This window comes from Quercus lobata, chromosome 3, assembly GCF_001633185.2.
Source record: "Quercus lobata isolate SW786 chromosome 3, ValleyOak3.0 Primary Assembly, whole genome shotgun sequence".
Classification (NCBI taxonomy): domain Eukaryota; kingdom Viridiplantae; phylum Streptophyta; class Magnoliopsida; order Fagales; family Fagaceae; genus Quercus; species Quercus lobata.
Genome location: NC_044906.1, coordinates 12,621,337 through 12,646,193, shown reverse-complemented (window position 1 = coordinate 12,646,193; position 24,857 = coordinate 12,621,337). Strand labels below are relative to the sequence as shown.

General features: G+C 34.5%; 1 protein-coding gene across 1 annotated transcript; it reads left to right on the top strand.

Moving 5' to 3' along the window:
* On the top strand, nt 1–22,819 carry LOC115982875 (putative disease resistance protein RGA1). The gene is made up of 29 exons (XM_031105611.1): nt 1–3,555; nt 3,927–3,985; nt 5,605–6,527; nt 6,613–6,704; nt 7,547–7,650; nt 7,767–7,826; nt 7,946–8,121; nt 8,972–9,316; nt 9,430–9,533; nt 10,363–10,465; nt 10,538–10,661; nt 10,820–10,883; nt 10,991–11,789; nt 12,347–12,698; nt 13,489–14,177; nt 14,263–14,366; nt 14,787–14,873; nt 16,488–16,591; nt 16,675–16,767; nt 17,570–17,661; nt 17,748–17,881; nt 18,486–18,577; nt 18,700–19,189; nt 19,296–19,481; nt 20,436–20,514; nt 20,875–20,954; nt 21,075–21,137; nt 21,253–21,441; nt 22,239–22,819. The coding sequence occupies exons 1-3, from the start codon at nt 78–80 to the stop codon at nt 6,487–6,489; spliced, it is 4,422 nt and encodes a 1,473-aa protein (XP_030961471.1). The 5' UTR covers nt 1–77; the 3' UTR covers nt 6,490–6,527; nt 6,613–6,704; nt 7,547–7,650; nt 7,767–7,826; nt 7,946–8,121; nt 8,972–9,316; nt 9,430–9,533; nt 10,363–10,465; nt 10,538–10,661; nt 10,820–10,883; nt 10,991–11,789; nt 12,347–12,698; nt 13,489–14,177; nt 14,263–14,366; nt 14,787–14,873; nt 16,488–16,591; nt 16,675–16,767; nt 17,570–17,661; nt 17,748–17,881; nt 18,486–18,577; nt 18,700–19,189; nt 19,296–19,481; nt 20,436–20,514; nt 20,875–20,954; nt 21,075–21,137; nt 21,253–21,441; nt 22,239–22,819.
* The last annotated feature ends 2,038 nt before the right edge of the window (nt 22,820–24,857 follow it).

Below are 24,857 nucleotides of genomic sequence, written 5' to 3'. Positions count from 1 at the left end.
CACGTTCACGCGGAGTTGAATGGTGAAGCTTTTTCTCAGCTAGAATCATTATTAAGCTTTGTAGTGGGGTCCCTTTTATGAATATTTGTGAACCTGAGCAACTTCAAACCTTTTATTCCTTCTCACACATTTGGTATTTCAACTTCAACCACTACTGCTTTCTGCTCTCTTGTGATCTAATCTATCTTTCACTGTTTTCTCTCGCTTACCAAGAAGAAATGGCCGAAGCAATCCTGTATGGCGTTGCGCAGACGATCATTGAAAATTTGGGCTCTATGGTCTTCGCAGAGATTGGATCCATGTTGGGTGTCGAAGATGAGTTCGAAAAATTGAAGGATACTGTTTCCGCTGTTCAAGCTGTACTTCTGGATGCTGAGGAGCAGCAGGTCAAGAACCGTCTAGTCAAGCACTGGCTCATGAGGCTCAGGGACGCAGTCTATGATGCGGATGACTTGCTGACCGAATTCTACACTGAAGATATGCGTCAAAGGGTGATGGGTGGTGATCAAATGGCAAAGAGGGTACGTACTTCTCTTACTACTTTCTTTTCGAGTTCAAACCAACTTGCTTTTCGTGATACTATGGCTAAAAAAATAACATCGATGAGGGAGAGATTTGATGCAATAGCAAATGATATGAATAAGTTTCAGTTTGTAGTACATCCATCAGAAACAAGGGTTGTGACTAGGGTGAGGGATCAAACTTACTCATTTGTATGTGAAGAAGAAGTTATAGGGAGAGAAGAGGATAAGAAGGCCATTATAGATCTATTATTGGCCTATGATGTGCAAGAGAATGTTTCGTTTATATCCATAGTGGGGATTGGGGGGCTGGGGAAGACCACACTTGCTCAATATGTATACAACGATGAGAAAGTGAAGAATTATTTTGAGTTGCGCATGTGGGTGTGTGTCTCTGATGTCTTTGACGTAAAAACAATTGCTGAAAAGATAATTAGATGTGCAGATGTTTCGAAACATGAAAACCTTGACATGGAGCAAGTACAAAATAAACTTCGCGAAACACTCAACCAAAAGAAGTATTTACTTGTGTTGGATGATGTGTGGAATGAGGATGAGGAAAGGTGGTATAACTTGAAAAGACTTTTGATAGGTGGCTCAAAGGGAAGTAAGGTAGTGATAACAACACGGACTAAATTGGTTGCAGAGATTACTAGCACAATCTCACCGTATCATCTAAAAGGCCTCTCGGAAAACCAATCTTGGTCTCTATTTAAGCAAATGGCGTTTAGAAAAGTGCAAGAGATGATTAATCCTAATCTTGAAGCAATTGGAAGGGATATTGTACAAAAATGTTGTGGAGTGCCTCTTGCTATTAAGGCAATAGGCAGAATATTATTCTTCAAAAAGACAGAGGATGAATGGTTATATATCAAGAATAAAGAACTTACAAATGTAACTCAAGAAGAAAATAATAGTGGTATTTTACCGATTCTAAAATTGAGTTATGATCATCTCCCATCACATTTAAAGTGTTGTTTCGCTTATTGTTCATTATTTCCTAAAGATCATGAGATTTCAAAGTTGTCATTGATAAATCTATGGATAGCACAAGGATTTATCCAATCATCAAACGAAGAGCTACGTATGGAGGATGTTGCTAATGATTACTGTATGGATCTACTTTGGAGGTCCTTCTTCCAAGAAGCTACAGAAGATAGTTTTGGGAATGTAATTAGTTTTAAAATGCATGATTTAATCCATGATCTTGCACAATCAATCTCAAGAGTTGAGTGCACATATATTGATTCAAATATAGAAAATGTCGAAAAGAATGTTCGTCACCTATCAACTGCATCTCACAATGTGCTTAAGAAGGATTTAAGCTCATTATTCAAAGCAAAGAAGATACGTACGTTGATTTTAATAACTGGTCCTGTGGCTTTTAACATGTATCAAGCTAGAGATCAAGGTGAGGGAGAATCAAGTTGTCAAAAACCACCTCTTGAAATACTTTTTTCTAGTTTAAGATGCTTGCGTGCATTAAGCCTACGTCGCTCAGATATTATTAACGTGCCAAATTCCATAGAAGAGTTGACATATTTAAAGTACCTTGATCTTTCTAGGAATAAAATTGAAGTTCTCCCTATTTCTATTACTAGATTGTTGAATTTGCAAACATTAAACCTTAGTTATTGTGATAAGCTTAAAGAACTACCGGGAAACATTCAAAATTTGTTCAACCTCCGGAATCTTGAGTTAGAAGGTTGTGACAGTTTGACTTACATGCCACCTGGATTAGGGCAGTTGACTTCTCTTCAAGTATTACCGTTGTTTATTGTAAACGAGGGACTTACTTGTGGTGGTCTTCCGGAATTGAACAAGCTAAATAGCTTGAGAGGAGAACTAAGAATAGAAATTAAGGTACGGGTGAAAGATGCCACCTCTAAAGCCAAGGCTGCGAATTTGAAGGGAAAGCAGCATCTTAGAAAATTGGAATTAATATGGCGGGGTAAGCTGGGTAACGATGTCGCAGGTGTTTGTGAAGATGAAAATTTAATGGAAGGCCTCCAGCCACACCGGAATTTAAAAAAGTTGAAGGTGGAAGGGTACCAGGGTGTGAGATTTCCGAGTTGGCTTCCTTCTCTGACTGGTCTTGTGATGTTAGAAATATCAAAATCGATGTGCCAACATCTATCGCCAATGTATCAACTCCCAAATCTCCGAAATCTATCTCTAGAATATATGTATGGTCTGGAATACATATCAGACCGGGAAATCACTGAAGAGATCTCTGCTTCATCAACATTTTTCCCATCCCTAGAGTCACTCAAATTGCAGAATTGCCCTAATCTAAAGGGATGGTGGAGGAGGGCTACAGTGGGTGTGGCAACATCAAGTCAACAATACCAGCCGCATGTATCTTTTCCTCGTCTTTTACAGTTGGAAATTAGGGGTTGCAAAAACCTGACTTGCATGCCGTTGTTTCCAAATCTTGAAAAACGGCTACGACTGAGAGAATGCAGTTGCAATCCATTGCAACAAACAATGAATATGAAAGCAATCTCTTCGGTTCCCTCTGATTCGAACTCCTCCCCTCCTCTCTCCAAATTAAAGTCTCTATCTTTGTCTTGGAGTGAGGATTTAGAGTTTCTGCCAGAGCAATGGTTGCAAAACCTGGCTTCTCTCGAGGAGCTAGAGATAGAAGGATGCAATAGACTAAAATCTCTATCTCTGTCTCTATTTATGCAACATCTCACCTCCCTCAATACGCTGTTTATTATCGAGTGCAAGGAGGTTGATCTATTCTGTGATGAAGACACACAATCTGTTGGTGTCAGTCCTCAAATTACAGTTCTTGAAAACCTTAAAATTTTTAGTTGCTTCAATCTCGTATCACTCCCCGAAGGGATTGGCAACCTTACTGCACTTCAGAATCTGTATATTTCCAATTTGCCCTGTCTGGTATCACTCCCCGAAGGGATTGGCAACCTTACTGCACTTCAGAATCTGTATATTTACAATTTTCCCTGTCTGGTATCACTCCCCGAAGGGATTGGCAACCTTACTGCACTTCAGAATCTTGAAATTTCAGATTTGCCCTGTCCGGTATCACTCCCCGAAGGGATTGGCAACCTTACTGCACTTCAGAATCTTGAAATTTCAGATTTACCCTGTCTGGTATCACTCCCCGAAGGGATTGGCAACCTTACTGCACTTCAGAATCTTAAAATTTCAGATTTGCCCTGTCTGGTATCACTCCCCGAAGGATTGGCAACCTTACTGCACTTCAGAATCTTGAAATTTCAGATTTGCCCTGTCCGGTGATCTTACACTTCAGAATCTTGGAATTTCCAATTTGCCCTGTCTGATATCACTCCCCGAAGGGATTGGCAACCTTACTGCACTTCAGAATCTTTTTGCATCACTCCCCGAAGGATTGGCAACCTTACTGCACTTCTTCAGATTTGCCCTGTCTGGTATCACTCCCCGAAGGGATTGGCAACCTTACTGCACTTCAGAATCTTGAAATTTCAATTTGAGCCGAAGGGAGGCAACTTACTGCACTTCAGAATCCAATTTGCCCTGTCTGGTATCACTCCCCGAAGGGATTGGCAACCTTACTGCACTTCAGAATCTTGAAATTTCAGATTTGCCCTGTCGGTATCACTCCCCGAAGGGATTGGCAACCTTACTGCACTTCGGAATCTTAAAATTTCCAATTTGCCCTGTCTGGTATCACTCCCCGAAGGGATTGGCAACCTTACTGCACTTCAGAATCTTAAAATTTCCAATTTGCCCTGTCTGGTATCACTCCCCGAAGGGATTGGCAACCTTACTGCACTTCAGAATCTTGAAATTTCAGATTTGCCCTGTCTGGTATCACTCCCCGAAGGGATTGGCAACCTTACTGCACTTCAGAATCTTGAAATTTCAGATTTGCCCTGTCTGGTATCACTCCCCGAAGGGATTGGCAACCTTACTGCACTTCGGAATCTTAAAATTTCCAATTTGCCCTTTCGGGTATCACTCCCCGAAGGGATTGGCAACCTTACTGCACTTCAGAATCTTAAAATTTCCAATTTGCCCTGTCTGGTATCACTCCCCGAAGGGATTGGCAACCTTACTGCACTTCAGAATCTTGAAATTTCCAATTTGCCCTGTCTGGTATCACTCCCCGAAGGGATTGGCAACCTTACTGCACTTCAGAAACTTCAAATTTACAATTTGCCCTGTCTGGTATCACTCACCGAAGGATTGCAACCTTACTGCACTTCAGAATCTTGAAATTTCAGATTTGCCCTGTCCGGTATCACTCCCCGAAGGGATTGGCAACCTTACTGCACTTCAGAATCTTAAAATTTCCAATTTGCCCTGTCCGGTATCACTCCCCGAAGGGATTGGCAACCTTACTGCACTTCAGAATCTTGAAATTTCCAATTTGCCCTGTCCGGTATCACTCCCCGAAGGGATTGGCAACCTTATTGCACTTCAGAATCTTGAAATTTCCAATTTGCCCTGTCTGATATCACTCCCCGAAGGGATTGGCAACCTTACTGCACTTCAGAAACTTGAAATTACCAATTTGCCCCGTCTGATATCACTTCCCGAAGGGATTGGCAACCTTACTGCACTTCAGGATCTTAGAATTTCCAACTTGCCCTGTCTGGTATCACTCCCCGAAGGGATTGGCAACCTTACTGCACTTCAGAATCTTGAAATTTCAGATTTGCCCTGTCTGGTATCACTCCCCGAAGGGATTGGCAACCTTACTGCACTTCAGAATCTTCGAATTTACAATTTGCCCTGTCTGGTATCACTCCCCGAAGGGATTGGCAACCTTACTGCACTTCAGAATCTTGAAATTTCAATTTGCCCCGTCTGGTATCACTCCCCGAAGGGATTGGCAACCTTACTGCACTTCAGAATCTTGAATTTCAATTTGCCCCGTCTGGTGTCACTCCCCGAAGGGATTGGCAACCTTACTGCACTTCAGAAACTTGAAATTACCAATTTGCCCCGTCTGATATCACTTCCCGAAGGGATTGGCAACCTTACTGCACTTCAGGATCTTAGAATTTCCAACTTGCCCTGTCTGGTATCACTCCCCGAAGGGATTGGCAACCTTACTGCACTTTGGAATCTTGAAATTTCAGATTTGCCCTGTCTGGTATCACTCCCCGAAGGGATTGGCAACCTTACTGCACTTTGGAATCTTGATATTTACAATTTGCCCTGTCTGGTATCACTCCCCGAAGGGATTGGCAACCTTACTGCACTTTGGAATCTTGAAATTTACAATTTGCCCTGTCTGGTATCACTCCCCGAAGGGATTGGCAACCTTACTGCACTTCAGAATCTTGGAATTTCAAATTTGCCCTGTCTGGTATCACTCCCCGAAGGGATTGGCAACCTTACTGCACTTCAGAAACTTGAAATTACCAATTTGCCCCGTCTGATATCACTTCCCGAAGGGATTGGCAACCTTACTGCACTTCAGGATCTTAGAATTTCCAACTTGCCCTGTCTGGTATCACTCCCCGAAGGGATTGGCAACCTTACTGCACTTCAGAAACTTGAAATTACCAATTTGCGCTGCCTGATATCACTTCCCGAAGGGATTGGCAACCTTACTGCACTTCAGAATCTTGGAATTTACAATTTGCCCTGTCTGGTATCACTCCCCGAAGGGATTGGCAACCTTACTGCACTTCAGAATCTTCGAATTTACAATTTGCCCTGTCTGGTATCACTCCCCGAAGGGATTGGCAACCTTACTGCACTTCAGAATCTTCGAATTTCAAATTTGCCCTGTCTGATATCACTCCCCGAAGGGATTAGAAGTCTCACATCACTCAAAAGATTTGACGTCCGTTCATGCGCCAATCTGACATCACTTCCATCAGGAATGCATCGGCTCTCCTCTTTACAAACCCTGATAATCAGAAAGTGTCCCCACTTGAAAGAAAGATACCAGAAGGGAATTGGCGAGATTGCTCATGTCCCAGATTTTCAATATTATGATTAAATTCTTGTTCGGCAACCAATATCCTTCGGCTTCTTCGGGTAAGAACTACAACTTGTGATATTTCTTTTCTTTTTGTGCCAACTTCTTTGTCTTCTTCCAATTTATTTGCAATTTAATATGCAGATTTATTCAAAGCACTGTACAAACAACTGAAAGGATGCAAAGGAAACATGGGACGATAGCCTAAAATTGCTCACTGATGAACCCAATTCTTGGTATGCCTAAAAACATTTGCATTTATTTCATATGTTGATTTTTTTTGTTTTTTTGGCTATGTGAACTATGAAGTATAAGGATTAATTAAACCCACCAGGAAGGGTGTGGATGCCACGGGTACCACTGCTCTCATATGCAAAAGCAATTGAATCATAGAAAAAGTCCCAATGTTGTACTTTTTTTTGTTTAAAAACTTTTGGGCACTGCAATTGTGCGGAAAGTCAACAACTAGGATGTGAGTACCTTCTTTTTCTTTTGTTTTCTTCTCTCACAAAATTCGTCATTTGAGATAATGACCTCTTGCCATACCAGTAGGGGAAAAGAAGAAATTAAGGCAGATATATAAACCCAAGTAATTTTTATTGTATCTCAAAATATATGTTGTTAACGTGATATACTTGATTTGTTTTTATTGATTTAGGTGCATAAAAAGATTGGAAAGTCCCACTTATTGGATTGATATTGTTCGGGAAGATCAACTTGTATAGCTAAACAGATATTTAGATGCTGAAATTCATTTTTATGTATAAGCTTCTACCATGCTATTTTTTGCTCAAATTTTAAGATATTTTAACACATAAATCTCTATGCTTTCTTGAATTATAGTTGTGTAGCATGATTGGATTAAAAGCACAGCTTGAAATTTTTAGCTTAGAAAAGCACTAGATTTTTTATGGATTCCACTTTAACTGAAATATTAAATTTTGAATAAATTACTCTTTGGAATTGGGGGAAACTGAAACCCAAGTGAATTCTAGCAAAAAAATCAATGTTTTTCTATAAACCAGCATAAAACATAGAGTTGGAAACTTTCTAGTATTTTATTCGCCTTACTTGACAGCTTCATGCTAGGTGGAAATAGGTGTGGACTACTCCAATACTGCTCAATTATCCATGAGATTTGAATTGATTTTTGAAGGATCATACACTCCACTATTTCTAAAGGTTCATACATCTCCTTTAAGATTCAATCCTTTTGTGTTAATCAAATACCCAACTTTCTCTTGTTTTCTTTTGTTTAAATTCAGTTAAGATTCTCAATAATTTGATTCTGTATCCAGATATGAGACAAGGTTTGAATTCTAAATTAGCTAGAGTTGGTGTTTCTTCAAAAAAGGCTGGTACTACTTTTGCATCTACAAGCAAAACAATGAGTCTTAATTATCTCAATCCTTATCTTGTAATAGCTTTCGTAAAAGTCAAATTAAGAATCCTTATCTTGTTTTCTTTCCATTGGCAGATTTAGTTAATCAAAATACAAATCCTCAATTTGCACGCAAGATGCTACGGATGTTAGTCTACCAATACCTTTTTGAGGATAGCTTCAGTTTTTGGCAATTGCTAGTTGCTACGTGGGATGTTCTATGCCTACCCTTGGAGCATCAATTTTTTTGTTCATATCAGAATATTACAGAGGTAATCACTTCACTTTTTACTTCCTATATTTGTTTTGCAAGTGAAAACTGTAAAATGTGTTGCCTATGAGAGTCAATATGATGCATTACTTCTATAATTCTCTTCCACCTACACAAATAACAATATTCATAAAGCCTATGTTGGAATTTCTTAGTTACAACAACTATTGAGAAAAAATATTTTATCCTAGTTAAACAGGTGACTTATAATATTAACAAGTTGTGAAGTTGATTTATATTTTCTGTACCTTTATATTTTGGCATATTCTATAAAAATATGGGTACATATTAGTTTGTAAACAAAGCCATCAAAAGCATAATTACCAAGCTTGTACCTTCGGATTAAAAGCATAATTCATTAATTCAACAAACTAGGAAGAATAGATGGATTATTACCAATCTTATGTTTCATAGACTGAGTAGCTGTTGTCCTGCACAAATATTCCGTTAAGATGAATATCAAAAGTTGAGACATCATAAGAGCTTTGTATAGAATATGGTTTTCACTTACATAACATGAATTTCCTTTCACTTTTGATGTAGTCTTGAATTCTTAGGGCTGCTTAACTAACCATAAAAGCATAAAGTTATAATCCAGCCTTTGTTTTACATCTAAAAAAAAACATATAAATTGGAATCTTGAATGTGCTATGTCTAGGAAATCATTTTTACCAAAAAAAAAAAAAATAATTAAGTTGAATGCTTAATAGAAACAAATAAAATAACAAACAGATAGCAGTCAAGGAAAAAACATATAGTTGTAAAGAAATGTGAACCCTGAGTGCAATTCTAGTGTAACCAAGTTCCTTGTTTTATACTAATTTCTTATTTTTGATATCTGTTATTCCTAGGAAATTTGGAGTGCCCTAGAAAGAAATGTTGTTGCATTGGGGAAATAATTTGGCAAGGAAAAACTGAAAACCAATGCTTTCTCATAACCTGGCTTCTCTTCAGAATCTCTGGATTCAGAAATGCTGTAAACTAAAATCCTTGTCTATGTCTCTATCCATACAACATCTCACCTCCCTTAAGTCGCTAGAGATTAGGGGCTGCAAGGAGATTGATCTATTCAGTGATGATGGCACGCAATGTGTTAGTGTTATCACTCTGCAAAGCCTCATAATTTCAAAAGTTCCTTGCTTGATTACATTACATCACTTCAAATACAACCAATATGCTTCTGCTTCTTTGGATAGGTACTACAACTCTTCTTGTACTTTCTATGCAATAAAAAATACAATCTTCTTTTCCCTTGTATGCCGACTTCTTTGTCTTCAATTTTGATGTTTGTGGTGGATTTAATTTGCAGATATTTTCAAAGCACTATACAAACAACTGAAAGGGTGCAAAGGAGTCATGGGAGGTTTGCCTAAAATTGCTCACGTGGATGAACCCGATTCTTTAAATTTTCAGGTAAGAGTAGTCCCAATTCTTTCTTTTCTTTGGGTCTTTCTACCAAAATACGTTTGCATTTATATATAAGGAATTAAACCCAACAGGAAAGGGGGCATGCCACTGGTACCACTGCTCTCAATGCAAAAGCAATTGAATCATAGAAAAAGTCCCAATGCTGTACTTTTGCTTGCTTAAAAATTTTTGGGCGGCAATTGTTTGAATAGTCAACAACTAGGTGGGTTGATACCTTCTTTTTCCTTTATTTTCTTCTCTCTAAAAATTTGTCCTGAAAGTGTTGTACATAAACCTATCTTTTCCTTCTTCATCCAAATAATTTCTATTGTATCTCATAAATAAGTTGTTAAGGTGATACACTTGGCTTATTGATTTAGGTGCATAAACAGATTGAAAAGTGCTGATATTGGAGTGATATTGTTGTTGAAGATCAACTTAGATAACTAATCCAATACCAGTATTTAGTTGCTGAGATTCATTTTTATGTATAAGCTTCTACCATGCCATGTTTTGCTCAAATTTTAAGATATTTTTACACAAAGATCTATATGCTTTCTTGAATTATTGTTGTTACTTGTGTAGTGTGATTGGATTAAAAGCATAGCTTGATTTAGCGCGTAGAAATGCACTAAATTTCGGATAGATTCCACTTTATGCATTTAATTACCACAAAAAAAGGATGACATGAAATGCTAAATTTTGAATGATTTATTCTTGGAAATTGGAGAGAACAAAACCCAAGTGATTCAAACAAATAATTAGTAGTGCTTTTCTGTAAACCGGCATAAAACATAGCGTTAAAAACTTTCTAGTATTTTCTTCTCCTTGTCAGCTTGATGCTAGGTGGAAAAGGTGGGAACTTCTCCAACAATGCTCAATTAACCTTGAGATTGGAATTGGTTTTCGAAGGATCATACACTCCACTATTTCTAAAGGTTCATACTCATACATCTCCTTCATAAAAGTCAGGATTAAGAATCCTTATCTTGTTTTCTTTCCTTTGGCAGATTTAGTTAATCAAAATACAAATCTTTTTGAGGATAGCTTCAATTTTAGGCAATTGCTACTTGGGATGTTCTACCACTACCTAATGGACCATCGGGTTTTTTTAGGAATCAGAATATTACAAAGGTAATCACTTCAATTTTTCCTCCTTATGTTTGTTTTGTGTGAAAACTGTGAAATGGGTTGCCTATGAGAGTCAATTTGATACATTTTTCTATTTCACTCTCTTCTACATAAGAAAATAACAATATTCATAAAGCCTTTTGAATTTCTTGTCCTCACAGGGTGTGATAAGGAATTCCCCCAATTCGATGAAGGATTCATAGGCCCTAGATTATGCAAACTGTGGTAATGCTGTCAAAAATCACATTTCTGTTTGTTGTCACTGAAAAGTTTTCCCAAAATATATAATGATAAGAGTGGAAGCTGATTGTCAACTTGTGTATATGAATTAGTTCTATTCAATACAGAAAATTGGATTTTGAAGAATTTTGTGCGGCTGCCTTAAGTTTGCATTAGCTGGAAGGAATGGAGTGCTGGGAACAACACACAAGGCATGCCTATGAGCTGTTTGAGAAGGATGTCAACAAGCCAATTATGTTTGAAGGAACTTGCCTTTGTATTCTCGTCAGTTTCAAATGGAAAATTGATTTCAGTTTCTTTTTAATGTCTGAAGATAAAGTTTAATGATATGTGCACGTTTAAACTTTAATGTTTTCATATTATTGTTATTTGCAGTCAAAGTCGTATTATCCAGTCAGTCTTTTCTTTTTTGATAGGTAACGAAAAATTTTTAATAAGAAATAACTAGCCAACCCAAGTACATTGGGGATGTACTGTAGGGGCAAAAATCAAGATCCAAAATTACAATGATCAAGTCAGTCATACACTCATACTACAAATTCAATGTAAACTCCATCAAAAGAAGGGTTTGTCTTCCTTAACTCTGTCCTGCTGTGCTTCTTTTAAACGATCCCACCCATTGACAAACTCCATCTGCCTATACTAATAGTTGTAGAACTTCAAGTTCTCAACTTTATTTTCTTCCCTAATTGTAAACCAACCTCCTCTCATCTCTATTAACTACCCTCCTTATAATTCTAATCATCACTGCACATAAAGTATCTCAAAATCAAGTTGGTTAGGTGATATACTTGGTTTGTTTATTGGTTAGGTGCATGAACAAATTCGAAAGTCACACTTGCTGATATTGAAGTAACACTGTGTTCTTACGTTATTTCAAAAAGTAATCAGGTATTTTGTTGCTTAAATTATTTCTATTTGTGTAGGGCTTTTACCAAGTTTTGTTATATTTGTAGATTTTAATGCAGAAATCACTATGCTTTCTTAAATGGTCGTTCTTTAGCTTCATTGATTAAAAGCATAGCTTGAAATATAGAGTTTAGAAATGCAATCAATTTCAGATGGTTTATGCATTATGCATTTAATTATAAAAAATGGATGAATTGAAATATAAAATTTTCAACAATTGGAATTGGGGATACCAAAATTAATCAGGAGTGTCCTTTTGTAAAGTGGCATAAAACATGGAATTGGAAACTTTGTAGTATGTTCTTTCCCTTACTCTTTAACATGATGCCTGGTGGAAATAGTTTGGGATTGCTCTAATCCTTGAGATTTGAATTGATTTTTAAAGGATCATACAGTCCATGATTTTGAAAGTTTCTCACAACTCGTTTAAGATTCAATCTTTTTCTGTTAAGCAAATACCCAAGTTTCTCTTGTTTTCTTTTGTTTATTTATTATGTTTAATTTGGTTAAGTTTCTCAATGATTTGATTCTGTATGTAGGTATGAGACAAGGTCAGAATTCTAAACTAGACAAGAGCGGTGTTTTCTACCAAAAAAAAAAAACTGGTACTACTTTTGCATCTACAAGAAAGAAATTTGAGTCTTATTTCTCTCAATCCTTATATTGTAATAGCCTTCCTAAAAATGAGATTAAGAATCCTTTCTATTATCTCTCCATTGGCAAATTTTGTTTAATACAAGAAATATTCAATTTGCATTCAAGATGCTACAAATGTCACAAGTTTCATCTTCTACCAGTGCCTTCTTGAGGATATCTTCAACTTTAGGGTAGCTGGTCTACTGCTACTTGGGATGTTCTACCAGTATTTCGTTCATACCAGAATATTGAAAGGTAGTAACTTCACACTTCCCTATAGTTGCTATGCTAGTGAAACAGATTGCCTATGAGAATCAGTTTTATGCATTTTCTCTATAATTCTTTTACCTATAAAAATAACAATATTCGTAAAGCTTATATATGTTTGGAGTTTCTTATTCACAACAACAATTAAGAAAAATATTTATCCAGTAGGTGATTTATTGTACTAACAGGTTGTAAAGTAAATTTATATTTTCTGTAACTTCAGCTTTTTGTATATTCCAGAAAAGTATGGATGCATATTTGTATACAAAAGCATAGTTTGTTTATTCAATATACTAGGAATAATAAATGGATTATTACCAATTTTATGTTTCATATTTTGAGTGGCTATAGTCCTGGGAAAAATTTTGGTTGTTTCATTAGGATGGATCTTTAGAGTTAAGAGTTAAGACATCATTAAAGCCATGTATGGAAACTGGTTTTGAACTATGAATTTCCTTTCATCTTTGATGTAGTCTTGGAATTATTATGGTGCTTAACATACCATAAAGACATAGAGGTATAATCCAGTCTTTGTTTGAGATCTATAAAAATCATATAAATTTGGAATTTTGTAAGTGCTGGTCTAGGACTTAATATTAATAAAAAAAAAAAAAAAAAAAAATTGAATTGAATGCTTGTTGGTAACAGATAAAATAACATTGGCTAGCAGTCAAGCAAGAAACAAATGGTTAAGAAATACAAGCCATTAGTTTATTTCTATTGAAATCAAGTTCCTTGGTTTCTACTAATGTCTTATTTTGATATCTGCTATTGCTAGGAGCAAGTGCCCCTTGTAGAAAATATTGTTACATTGAGGAAATAATTTGGCAAGGAAGAATTGCAAACCAAAGCTTTCTCACAACAATGTTCTCTAGAAGAAGTCATTCAGAACTCAGCAAAAGATGACATTTCCATATTGCCCTCAAAATTTGAAATCAGTCTTCATTGATTAACTAGAGCATTGGAGAAAGGTTCAATGTTCTCAAACCACTCCCCGAAGGGATTGGCAACCTTTCTACACTTCAAATACTTGAAATTCGTGACTGCAACTTTCTCAGATCACTCCCCAACAGGATTGGCAACCTTACTGCACTTCAAATACTTGAAATTTGCAAATGCCCCTCTCTCAGATCACTCCCTGAAAGGATTGGCAACCTTACTGCACTTCAAAAACTTGAAATTTTCTATTGGCCCAATCTGATATCACTCCCCGAAGGGATTGGAAGTCTCACATCACTTGAAAGATTTGAAGTCCGTTCATGCCACAATCTGACATCACTTCCATCAGGAATGCATCAGCTCTCCTCTTTACAAACCCTGACAATCACTGACTGTCCCCACCTGAAAGAAAGATACCAGAAGGGAATTGGCAAGATTGCTCATGTCTCAGATTTTCAATATCGTGATTCTTATTATTTTTAAGGATTAAATTCTTGTTCGGCAACCAATATCCTTCGGCTTCTTTGGGTCAGAACTACAACTTGTACTATTTCTTTTCTTTTTGTGCCGACTTCTTTATCTTCTTCCAATTTATTTGCAATTTAATATGCAGATTTATTCAAAGCACTGTACAGACAACTGAAAGGATGCCAAGGAAACATGGGACAATTGCCTAAAATTGCTCACTGATGAACCCAATGGGTAACCCAATTCTTGGTATGTCCAAAAACATTCGTATTTATTTCATATGTCAAATTTTTTTTGTTTTTTTGGCTATGTGAACTATGAAGTATAAGGATTAATTAAACCCACCAGGAAGGGTGTGGATGCCACGGGTACCACTGCTCTCATATGCAAAAGCAATTGAATCATAGAAAAAGCCCCAATGTTGTACTTTTTCTTGTTTAAAAACTTTTGGGCACTGCAATCATGTGAAAAGTCAACAACTTGGAAGTGAGTACCTTCTTTTTCTTTTGTTTTCTTCACTCACAAAATTTGTCATTCAAGATATGACCTCTTGCCATACCAGTACGGGAAAAAAAGAAATTAAGGCATATACATAAACCCAAGTAATTTCTATTGTATCTCAAAATATAAGTTGTTAAGGTGATATACTTGATTTATTTATTGATTTAGGTGCATAAATTGATTGGAAAGTCCCCCTTGTTGATATTGGATTGATATTGTTGGGGAAGATCAACTTGGATAACTATGCAAAAGCAGGTATTTAGACGCTGAAATCATTTTTATGTATAAGCTTCTACAATGCCATGTTTTAATCAAATTTTAAGTTATTTTAACACATAAATCTCTATGCTTTCTTGGAATATATTGTAGCATGATTGGATTAAAAATTTAAAAGCACAGCTTGAAATTTTGAGCTTAGAAATGCACTAGATTTCTGATGCATTCCACTTTAACTGAAATATTAAATTTTGAATAAATTATTCTTTGGAATTGGGGAAACCAAAACCCAAGTGAATTCAAGCAAAAAATCAGAGTGCTTTTTTGTAAACCAGCATAAAACAGAGTGTTGGAAACTTTCTAGTGTTTTCTTCTCCTTACTTGACAGCTTGGTGCCAAGTGGAAATAGGTGTGGACTATTCCAACACAGCTCAATTATCCATGAGATTTAAATTAATCCACTATTTCTATAGGTTCATACATCTCCTTAAGGATTCGATCCTTTTGTGTTAATCAAATACCCAACTTTCTCTTGTTTTCTTTTGTTCAAATTCAGTTAAGGTTCTCAATAATTTGATTCTGTATCCAGATATGAGACTTGGTCAAAATTCTAAATCAACTAAAGTCGGTGTTTCTTCGAAAAAGGCTGGTACTACTTTTGCATCTACAAGCAAAACATTGAGTCTTAATTATCTCAATCTTTATCTTGTAATAGCTTTCGTAAAAGTCAGATTAAGAATCATTATCTTGTTTTCTTTCCGTTGTCAAATTTAGTTAATGAAAATACAAATCCTCAATTTGCACGCAAAATGCTATGGATGTTAGTTTCATCTTCTACCAATACCTTTTTTGAGGATAGCCTCAGTTTTAGGCAATTACTACTTGGGATATTCTATACCTATCCTATGGAGCATCATTTTTTTTTCTTCATATCAGAATATTACAAGGGTAATCACTTCACTTTTTCCTTCCTATATTTGTTTTGGTAATGAAAGCTGTAAAATGTGTTTGCTATGAGAGTCAATATGATGCATTACTTCTATAACTCTCTTCTACCTACACAAATAAACAATATTCATAAAGCCTATGTTTGAATTTCTTAATTACAACAGCTATTGAGAAAAAATATTTTATCTAGGTTAAACAGGTGACTCATAATATTAAAAGGTTGTGAAGTTAATTTATATTTCTGTACCTTTCGATTTTTGTATATTCTATAAAAATATGGTTGCATATTAGTTTGTAAAAAAGGCTATCATCTTGTATAGCTAAACAGGTATTTAGATGTTGAAATTCATTTTTATGTATAAGCTTCTACCATGCTCTTTTTTGCTCAAATTTTAAGATATTTAAACACATAAATCTCGATGCTTTCTTGAATTATAGTTGTGTAGCACGATTGGATTAAAAGCATAGCTTGAAATTTTGAGCTTAGAAATGCACTAGATTTTTGATGGATTCCACTTTAACTGAAATATTAAATTTTGAATATCACTTTAACTGAAATATTAAATTTTGAATAAATTATTCTTTGGAATTGGGGAAACTAAAACCCAAGTGAATTCAAGCAAAAAAATCAGAGTGTTTTTCTGTAAACCAGCATAAAATATAGAGTTGGAAACTTTCTAGTGTTTTATTCTCCTTACTTGACAGCTTCATGCCAGGTGGAAATAAGTGTGGACTACTCCAATATTGCTCAATTATCCATGAGATTTGAATTGATTTTTGAAGGATCATACACTCCACTATTTCTAAAGGTTTATACATCTCCTTTATGATTCAATCCTTTTGTGTTAATCAAATACCCAACTTTCTCTTGTTTTCTTTTGTTTAAATTTAGTCAAGGTTCTCAACAATTTGATTTTGTATCCAAATATGAGACAAGGCCAGAATTCTAAATCAGCTAGAGTTGGTGTTTCCTCAAAAAAGGCTGGTACTACTTTTGCATCTACAAGCAAAACATTGAGTCTTAATTATCTCAATCCTTATCTTGTAAATTTGTAATAGCTTTTGTAAAAGTCAGATTAAGAATCATTATCTCAATCCTCAATTTGCACGCAAGATGCTACGGATGTTAGTTTCATCTTCTACTAATACCTTTTTAAGGATAGCTTCAGTTTTAGGCAATTGCTAGTTGCTACTTGGGATGTTCTACACCTACCCTATGTAGCATCAGTTTTTTTTGTTCATTCAGAATTTTACAAGGTTAATCACTTCACTTTTTCCTTCCTATATTTTTTTTTACTAGTGAAAACTGTAAAATGTGTTGCCTATGAGAGTCAGTATGATGGATTACTTCTATAAATCTCTTCTACCTACGCAAATAACAATATTCATAAAGTCTATGTTTGAATTTCTTAATTACAACAACTATTGAGAAAACAAAATTTTTTCTAGGTTAAACAAGTGTCTTTATAATATTAACAGATTGTGAAGTTGATTTATATTTTCTATACATTTGGACTTTTTGTATATTCTATAAAAATATGGGTGCATATTAGTTTGTAAACAAACCCTCAGGTTGATGGATTAAAAGCATAATTCGTTGATTCAACAAACTAGGAAGAATAAATGAATTATTACCAATCTTATGTTTCATAGACTAAGTAGTTGTTGTCCTGCACAAATATTCCATTAAGATGGATATCAAAAGTTGAGACATCATAAGAGCTTTGTATAGAAAGTGGTTTTGCACTTACATAACATGAATTTCCTTTCATCTTTGATTTTCAAAGCACTATACAAACAGCTGAAAGGGAGCAAAGGAATCATGGGAGGATTGCCTAAAATTGCTCACGTGGATGAACCCAATTCTTCAAATTTTCAGGTATGAGTAGTCCCAATTCTTTCTTTTCTTTGGGTCTTTCTACTAAAAGACATTTGCATTTATATATAAGGAATTAAACCCAATAGGAAAGGGGGCATGCTACTAGTACCACTGTTCTCATATGCAAAAGCAATTGAATCATCCAAAAAGTCCCAATGTTGTACTTTTGCTTGTTTAAAAACTTTTGGGCTCTGCAATTGTGCAAATAGTCAACAACTAGGTGGGTTGGTACCTTCCTTTTCCTGAAAGTGTTGTACATAAACCTATCTTTTGCTTCTTCATCCAAATAATTTCTATTGTATGTTATAAATAAGTTGTTAACGTGATATACTTGGCTTATTGATTTAGGTGCATAAACAAATTGAAAAGTTCTGATATTGGAGTGATGTGTTGTTGAAGATCAATTTAGATAACTAATCCAGTACCAGTATTTAGTTGCTGAAATTCATTTTTATGTATAAGTTTCTAACATGCCATGTTTTGTTCAAATTTTAAGATATTTTAACACACAGATCTCTATGCTTTCTTAAATTATTGTTGTGTTACTTGTGTAGTGAGATTGGATTAAATGCACAGCTTGAAATTTAGAGCGTAGAAATGCACTAGATTTTGGATAGATTCTATTTTATGCATTTTGTTACCCCAAAAAAAAAAATGAATGAAGTGAAATACTAAATTTTGAATGATTTATTTTTGAGATTGGAGGGTAAAACGCAAGTGATTCAAACAAATAAACAGGAGTGTTTTTTCTGTAAGCCAGCATAAAACATAGTGTTAAAAACTTTCTAGTATTTTCTTCTCCTTACTTGTCAGCTTGATGCTAGGCGGAAAAGGTGGGAACTGCTCCAACAATGCTCAATTATCCTTGAGATTGGAATTGAGTTTTGGAGGATCATACAATCCACTGTTTCTAAAGGTTCATAATCATACATCTCCTTCAAGATTCAATCCTTTTGTGTTAATCAAATACCCAACTTTCTCTTGTTTTCTTTTGTTTAATTTCAGTTAAGGTCCTCAATTATTTGATTCTGTATGCAGATGTGAGACAAGATTGGAATTCTAAAATAGCTGGAGTTGGTTTTTCCTCAAAAAAGGCTGGTACTACTTATGCATCTACAAACAAAAACTTGAGTCTTAATTATCTCAATCCTTATCTTGTAATAGCTTTCATGAAAGTATTAGGAATCCTTATCTTGTTTTCTTTTCATTGGCAGATTTAGTTGATAAAAATAAAAAATTTTTTTGAGGATAGCTTCAGTTTTAGGCAACTTCTACTTGGGATGTTCTACACTACCTAATGGAGCATCAGGTTTTTTATTAAAATCAGAATACTACATGGGTAATCACTTCAATTTTTCCTCCTTATATTTGTTTTGCTAGTGAAAACTGTGAAACGGGCTGCCTATTTGATGCCTAAGAAAATATTATATTCATAAAGCCTTTTGAAATTTCCTGTTTTCTCAAGGTGTGATAAGGAATTCCCCTTAATTGATGAAGGATTCACAGGCCCTAGATTATGCAAACCATGGTAATGCTGTCAAAAATCACATTTTTGTATGTTGTCACTGAAAATTTTTCCCAAAAAAGTAATGATAAGAGTGAAAGCTGATTGTCAACTTGTGTATGTGAATTAGTTCTATTCAACACAGAAAATAGGATTTTGAAGAATTTTGTGCGGCTGCCATAAGTTTGCATCAATTGGAAGGAATGGAGAGCTGGGAACAACATCCAAGGCATGCCTATGAGCTGTTTGAGATGGATGTCAACAAGCCAATTATGTTTGAAGGAACTTGCCTTTGTATTCTTGTCAGTTTCAAATGGTAAATTTTGATTCAACTGTTTAGGCATGCTTTCACTATTAACTAATAATGGTTCTATGGTTATGTATTCCTCATGGCATCTCATGATGACTTGGTTGATATGATGGTTTTTGGAAATTCTTTTGCTAGGATTTTGGGTTAGTCTCCAATTGAGATACTTGGAAGTACTTTTAGTTTTCCTGGCCTCAAGTAATATGAACAAAAATGAAGGATCTTTTGTGATGTCACTATGTCAGTATGATACATGAATCGTGATAAAATGTGTCATACCCACTAATCGCAAGATGGTAAAGTTGGCTTGTTGAACTGATTTTTTTTTTATATTTTATTTTGGGGCAAATTTGTGTCTTTAAAAAAAAAAAAAAAAAAATAGTCCCTTTGTGTATCATGAGTCTTCAGCTAGTTAAGCATAGTCTCAAATCTGCCACAGAAATGGTATTTTAATCAGAAATTAATTGTTAAAGTACACAACTCTCTCCTGTATTGTTGAAGTGTTAAACATATAGTTTAAATATTACCATTCCCTTAAGTATATATTTGTTTCTATTTTTCATTTGCTTTTTAATGTTTGAACTCTGAAGATAAATCTTTAACAATAGGTAAGCATTTAAACATAATTATTTTCAAATTATCTGCATTCTAATTCATAGTATCCGGTTAGTCATACACTCAAAATACAAATTCAACATAAACCCCACCAAAAGAAGGGTTTGGCTTCTTTAAATCTATCCTGCAGTGTCACACTTCAACAATCCCACACATTGACAAACTCCATCTGCCTATATTAATTTATGCAGAACTTTAACTTCTCATTTCTATTATATTCCCTAAATGGGAAAAAGCCTCCTCTCATCTGGGTCAACTGCCCTCCTTAAATTTCTAATCATCACTGCACATAAAGTATCTCAAAATCAAGTTGGTAAAGTGATATACTTGGTATGTTTATCGATTTAGGTACTTAAACAGATCGGAAAGTCTCACTTGCTAATATTGGAGTAACTCTATGTTGTGAGATCATTTAAAAAGTAATCAGGTAATTTGTTGATAAATCATTTATTAGTCTTATTTATTTATATATATTTTTTGTATAAGTTTCTACCATCTTTTGCTTGGTTTGTATCAACTTTCTTGAATGATTGTTTTGTAGCTTCATTAGATTAAAAGCACTACTTGAAAAATATAGTTTAGAAAAGCACTCGATTTTAGATGGATTACACAGTATGCATATAATAATATAAAATGGATGAATTGAAATATATACTTTTAAATAACTGGAATTGTAGATACCAAAATTAATGAGTTTTTTTTTTTTTTTTTTTTTTCTTCTATAAACCGCCTTATAACATTGAAACTTTGTAGTATGTTCTTTCCTTACTCTTTAACATGATGCTAGGTGGAAATAGGTTGGGATTGCTCTAATCCATGAGATTTGAATTGATTTTTGAAAGATCATACAATCCAGGATTTTGAAAGGTTCATACAACCCCTTTAAGATTCTCAATCCTTTTCTATTAAGCAAATACCCAACTTTCTCTTGTGTTCCTATTTGTTTAAATTTGGTTAAGTTTCTCAATGGTTTGACTCTGTATGCAGAAATGAGACAATGTCAGAATTCTAAATCAGACAGGAGCGGTGTTTCTTCGGAAAAAAAATCTGGTACTACTTATGCACCTACAAGGAAAAAATCGACTCACTTCTCTCAATCCTTATATTGTAATAGTCTTCCTAAAAGTCAGATTAAGAATCCTTTTTGTTCTTTCTCTGTTGGCAGATTTTGTTTAATACAAGAAATATTCAATTTGCATTCAAGAATTTGCTATGAATGGAACAAGTTTCATCATCTACCAGTACCTTTTTGAGGATATCTTCAGCTTTAGGGCAACTGGACAATAGCTACTTGGGATGTTCTACCAGTATCTTCTGGTGCATCAGTATTTTGTTTATATCAGAATTTTGAAAGGTAGTAACTTCACACTTCCCTCCCTAAAGTTGCTTTGCTAGTGAAACAGATTGCCTATGAGAATTCAGTTTGATACATTTTCTCTATGATTCTTTTATATATGAAAATAACAATATTCATACAGCCTATATACGTTTGGAATTTCTTATTCTTGATAACTATTAAGAAAAATGTTTATCCAGTAGGTGACTTATTGTATAACAGGTTGTAAAGTAAATTATATTTTCTGTTGCTTTGGCTTTCTTTATATTCAAGAAAAATATGGATGCATATTTGTATACGGAAGCATAGGTTGTTGATTCAACATACTAGAATAATAAATGGATTACTACCAGTTTTATGTTTCATATACTGAGTAGCTGTAGTCCTGGACAAAATTTTGGTTGTTTTATTATGATGGATCTTTAAATTTAAGACATCATTAAAGCCTTGTATGGAAATTGGAAAGTGGTTTTGAACTTACATAACATGAATTTCCTTTCATCTTTGATGTGGTCTTGGAATTGCCATGGTGCTTAACATACCATAAAGACATAGAGGTACAATCCAGCCTTTGTTTGAGATCTATAAAAATCATTTAAATTTGGATTTTTGTAGGTGCTGGTCCAGAAATTCATTTTAATGATAAAAAAGGTTTTTGAATTGAATGCTTGTTGGTAACAAATTAGATAACAATGGCTAGCAGTCAAGCAAGAAACAAATGGTTATAAGGAAATATGAGGCATTAGTTCATTTCTATTGAAATCATGTTCCTTTGGTTTCTAATATTGTCTTGTTTTGATATCTGCTATTGCTAGGATCAAGTGTGCCTAGTAGAAAATATTGTTACATTGAGGAAATAATTTGGCAAGGAAGATGATACAAACCCATGGGTAGAACTCACCCTTGAGAACTGGCTTGCAAGTGGAGGCTGCCCAAGAGTTTAGATACACATTTATAAGTTTACACTTCATCCATATTAGACACTAGGATCATAATAGAAGAACTACACACCAAAGCTTTCTCACAACAATGTTCTCTAGAAGAAGTCATCTAGACTCAGCAAAAGATGAGCTTTTGTGTTCAAACAGATTGTGACATTTCCATTTTGTTATCAGGATTTGAAATCGGTCTCCATTGGTTAATTACACCATCGGTAAAAAGCTTCAGTTTTATTCTTTTTCTTAAGTGTGTTCCATTGATCAACCAGCTTAATTTGTATAATTAAAATCTTTGATTCAGTTTTTGTACTCACTTCTCATTGGGTCTTGAAATCAAAGTTCATATGGATGTTTGAGAATATTTATGTTCACCCATCTGAATTTTGAATTGTATCTTAAGTAAATTATGGTGAACATTATGTCAAAATTCTATTTGATGTGGTATTAATGTTGCTTCAGTCCTTGTTTCTTTATTTTGGATGCCCCTTAATCCCCTTGCTTATTGTTTCTTTTCTACAAATGATGAAATATGTGATTATTTTGAAGAATATCTTCAGCAGTACACACACCTATTGGCTGGTTATGAATTTTTCAATAGGTCTAGGCAAGGACAAAGCAAATTCTTTAATTTCACAACTGGAAATGCTTTTGTTTATTTGGTATTCAGTCTCTGAAGGCAAATGCCAAAATGAAAATGAATTGATTGATTCCTTTAAATGGACTTGTTTATCTCGTTGCCCAAGTCAATGAGCTTTGGGGTCGATTTCATCAAAGTGTGGGCCAGTTTAATGGCCTTTGAAATTGAATCTGTGGGCCCATCTTAAATTGCTCCCAAATGTTTTTTGGGTCAGCCACATAGAAAATTTCAAGTGCTAATTCGAAACCATGTGGACCAAGTCTATCTGAGTGTTTTCGATGGGCTACGGCCTTAAATGACATTTGTGGGCCTTGCGGATTACTTGTGATTTGCCGCCCAAAAATATTGCGATTCTTGTGAACATCAACGAAATAGGGCTTGGTTTGATGTTATGCTCTGATCATGGCACTAAAAAAATACATGGCTTTTGAAGGCCAAAAGTTTAGGTTGAAGTGAATCGCGTATTACCTCCGTTAATAATAATAAATAGACTAAATATTGACTTGGGTCTATTAGTAATAGAACAAAGTTGCTGTATCAAATTGAAAATATTTTCTTTTTCTTTTTTGGTCTTTGTGGGCCAACAAAAGATTTCCCTACTTGTTGGAAGATAATTATTTCAGTTTTTTTTTTTAATTACTGAATGAAGTTGAAATTACTAATTACCCATTATAAATTATAGGTTATTTGCAATGTCCATGGTAAATGATAAATTTTACTATTACAATTAATATTTTACTTTGAGTTGTGGGTTTCAATTAGCTTAATTGTTAAAGTTTGTTGTTATCAAATGAAAAATTAGATGTTCAAATCCCACCTATTTAAGTAGAAATTCTACCTTTACCACCAAAAAAGAAAAAAGAAAAAAGAAGAAGATATTTTACTTCAGTTTAGACTTTAAATTATAAATTGTAATATCCATATCACCATTTTAAATCAATATAAAAAAATTATCAAAGTAGTGAACTAATTAGAATGGTTGTTACAAATTAATAGGAATTAATCTATTAATTTTGAAATACTAATACATCTTCTCATGGAACCAATCTAATAATTTCTTAATCATGACACTAATTTTTTGTTAATTTAAAAGACCTTGCGGAAAGGTAATATTAATTGTATTGTATTGGATATATATATATTTTTTGGTTGCTTGGTAAAAAGTGGGGAAATTAAGGGAGAGAATGGATTTCAAATCCCAAACACAAGGTTCCAATCAAGGGTGCCAATTGTAGGAATTTTACTTAAAAATTAATTCAATTAACAACTATATCACGTGCATATATGTGATAAAAATTAACAATAAGATATGAGAAATTTACATACTAAATTATATAATTCAAGAACCTCAAAAGCAATCAGGATGCTCTTTTCAACTAGTCAGGATTAACAAGAGTTTTCTTTTTTCTCTTTTTACACTCCTGACAAGTGTGGCCTTGACAATATTTAGAAAGGACATGACCAGCCATAAAATCATTTATATCATAATAACAATTCATGTAATAAATATATTACATTCATTAATAAACAACTTTATTAATTAGATTCATTAATGAAGAAGTTCATTAATTTGTCATTACTTTTATAACTCCATACTAATGCATGGATTCATCTATCGTTCATATCCAGAATCACTATAATGACAACACCTCTTATAGAAGGCCAAGTTACTAGCAATGACACGATAGATTTATTAAGGCCAATGCTCAACGTGCATGAATCTCATTACGGAAGGACTGTTGAGATTATTATGCACTAACCAATGAATGACTAGCCCTTAATATTTTCCATAATCTGAGCAATTTTAACTTGCACCTCCTTTCTATCATGGTCCAACAATATACCTATAAGAACAGACT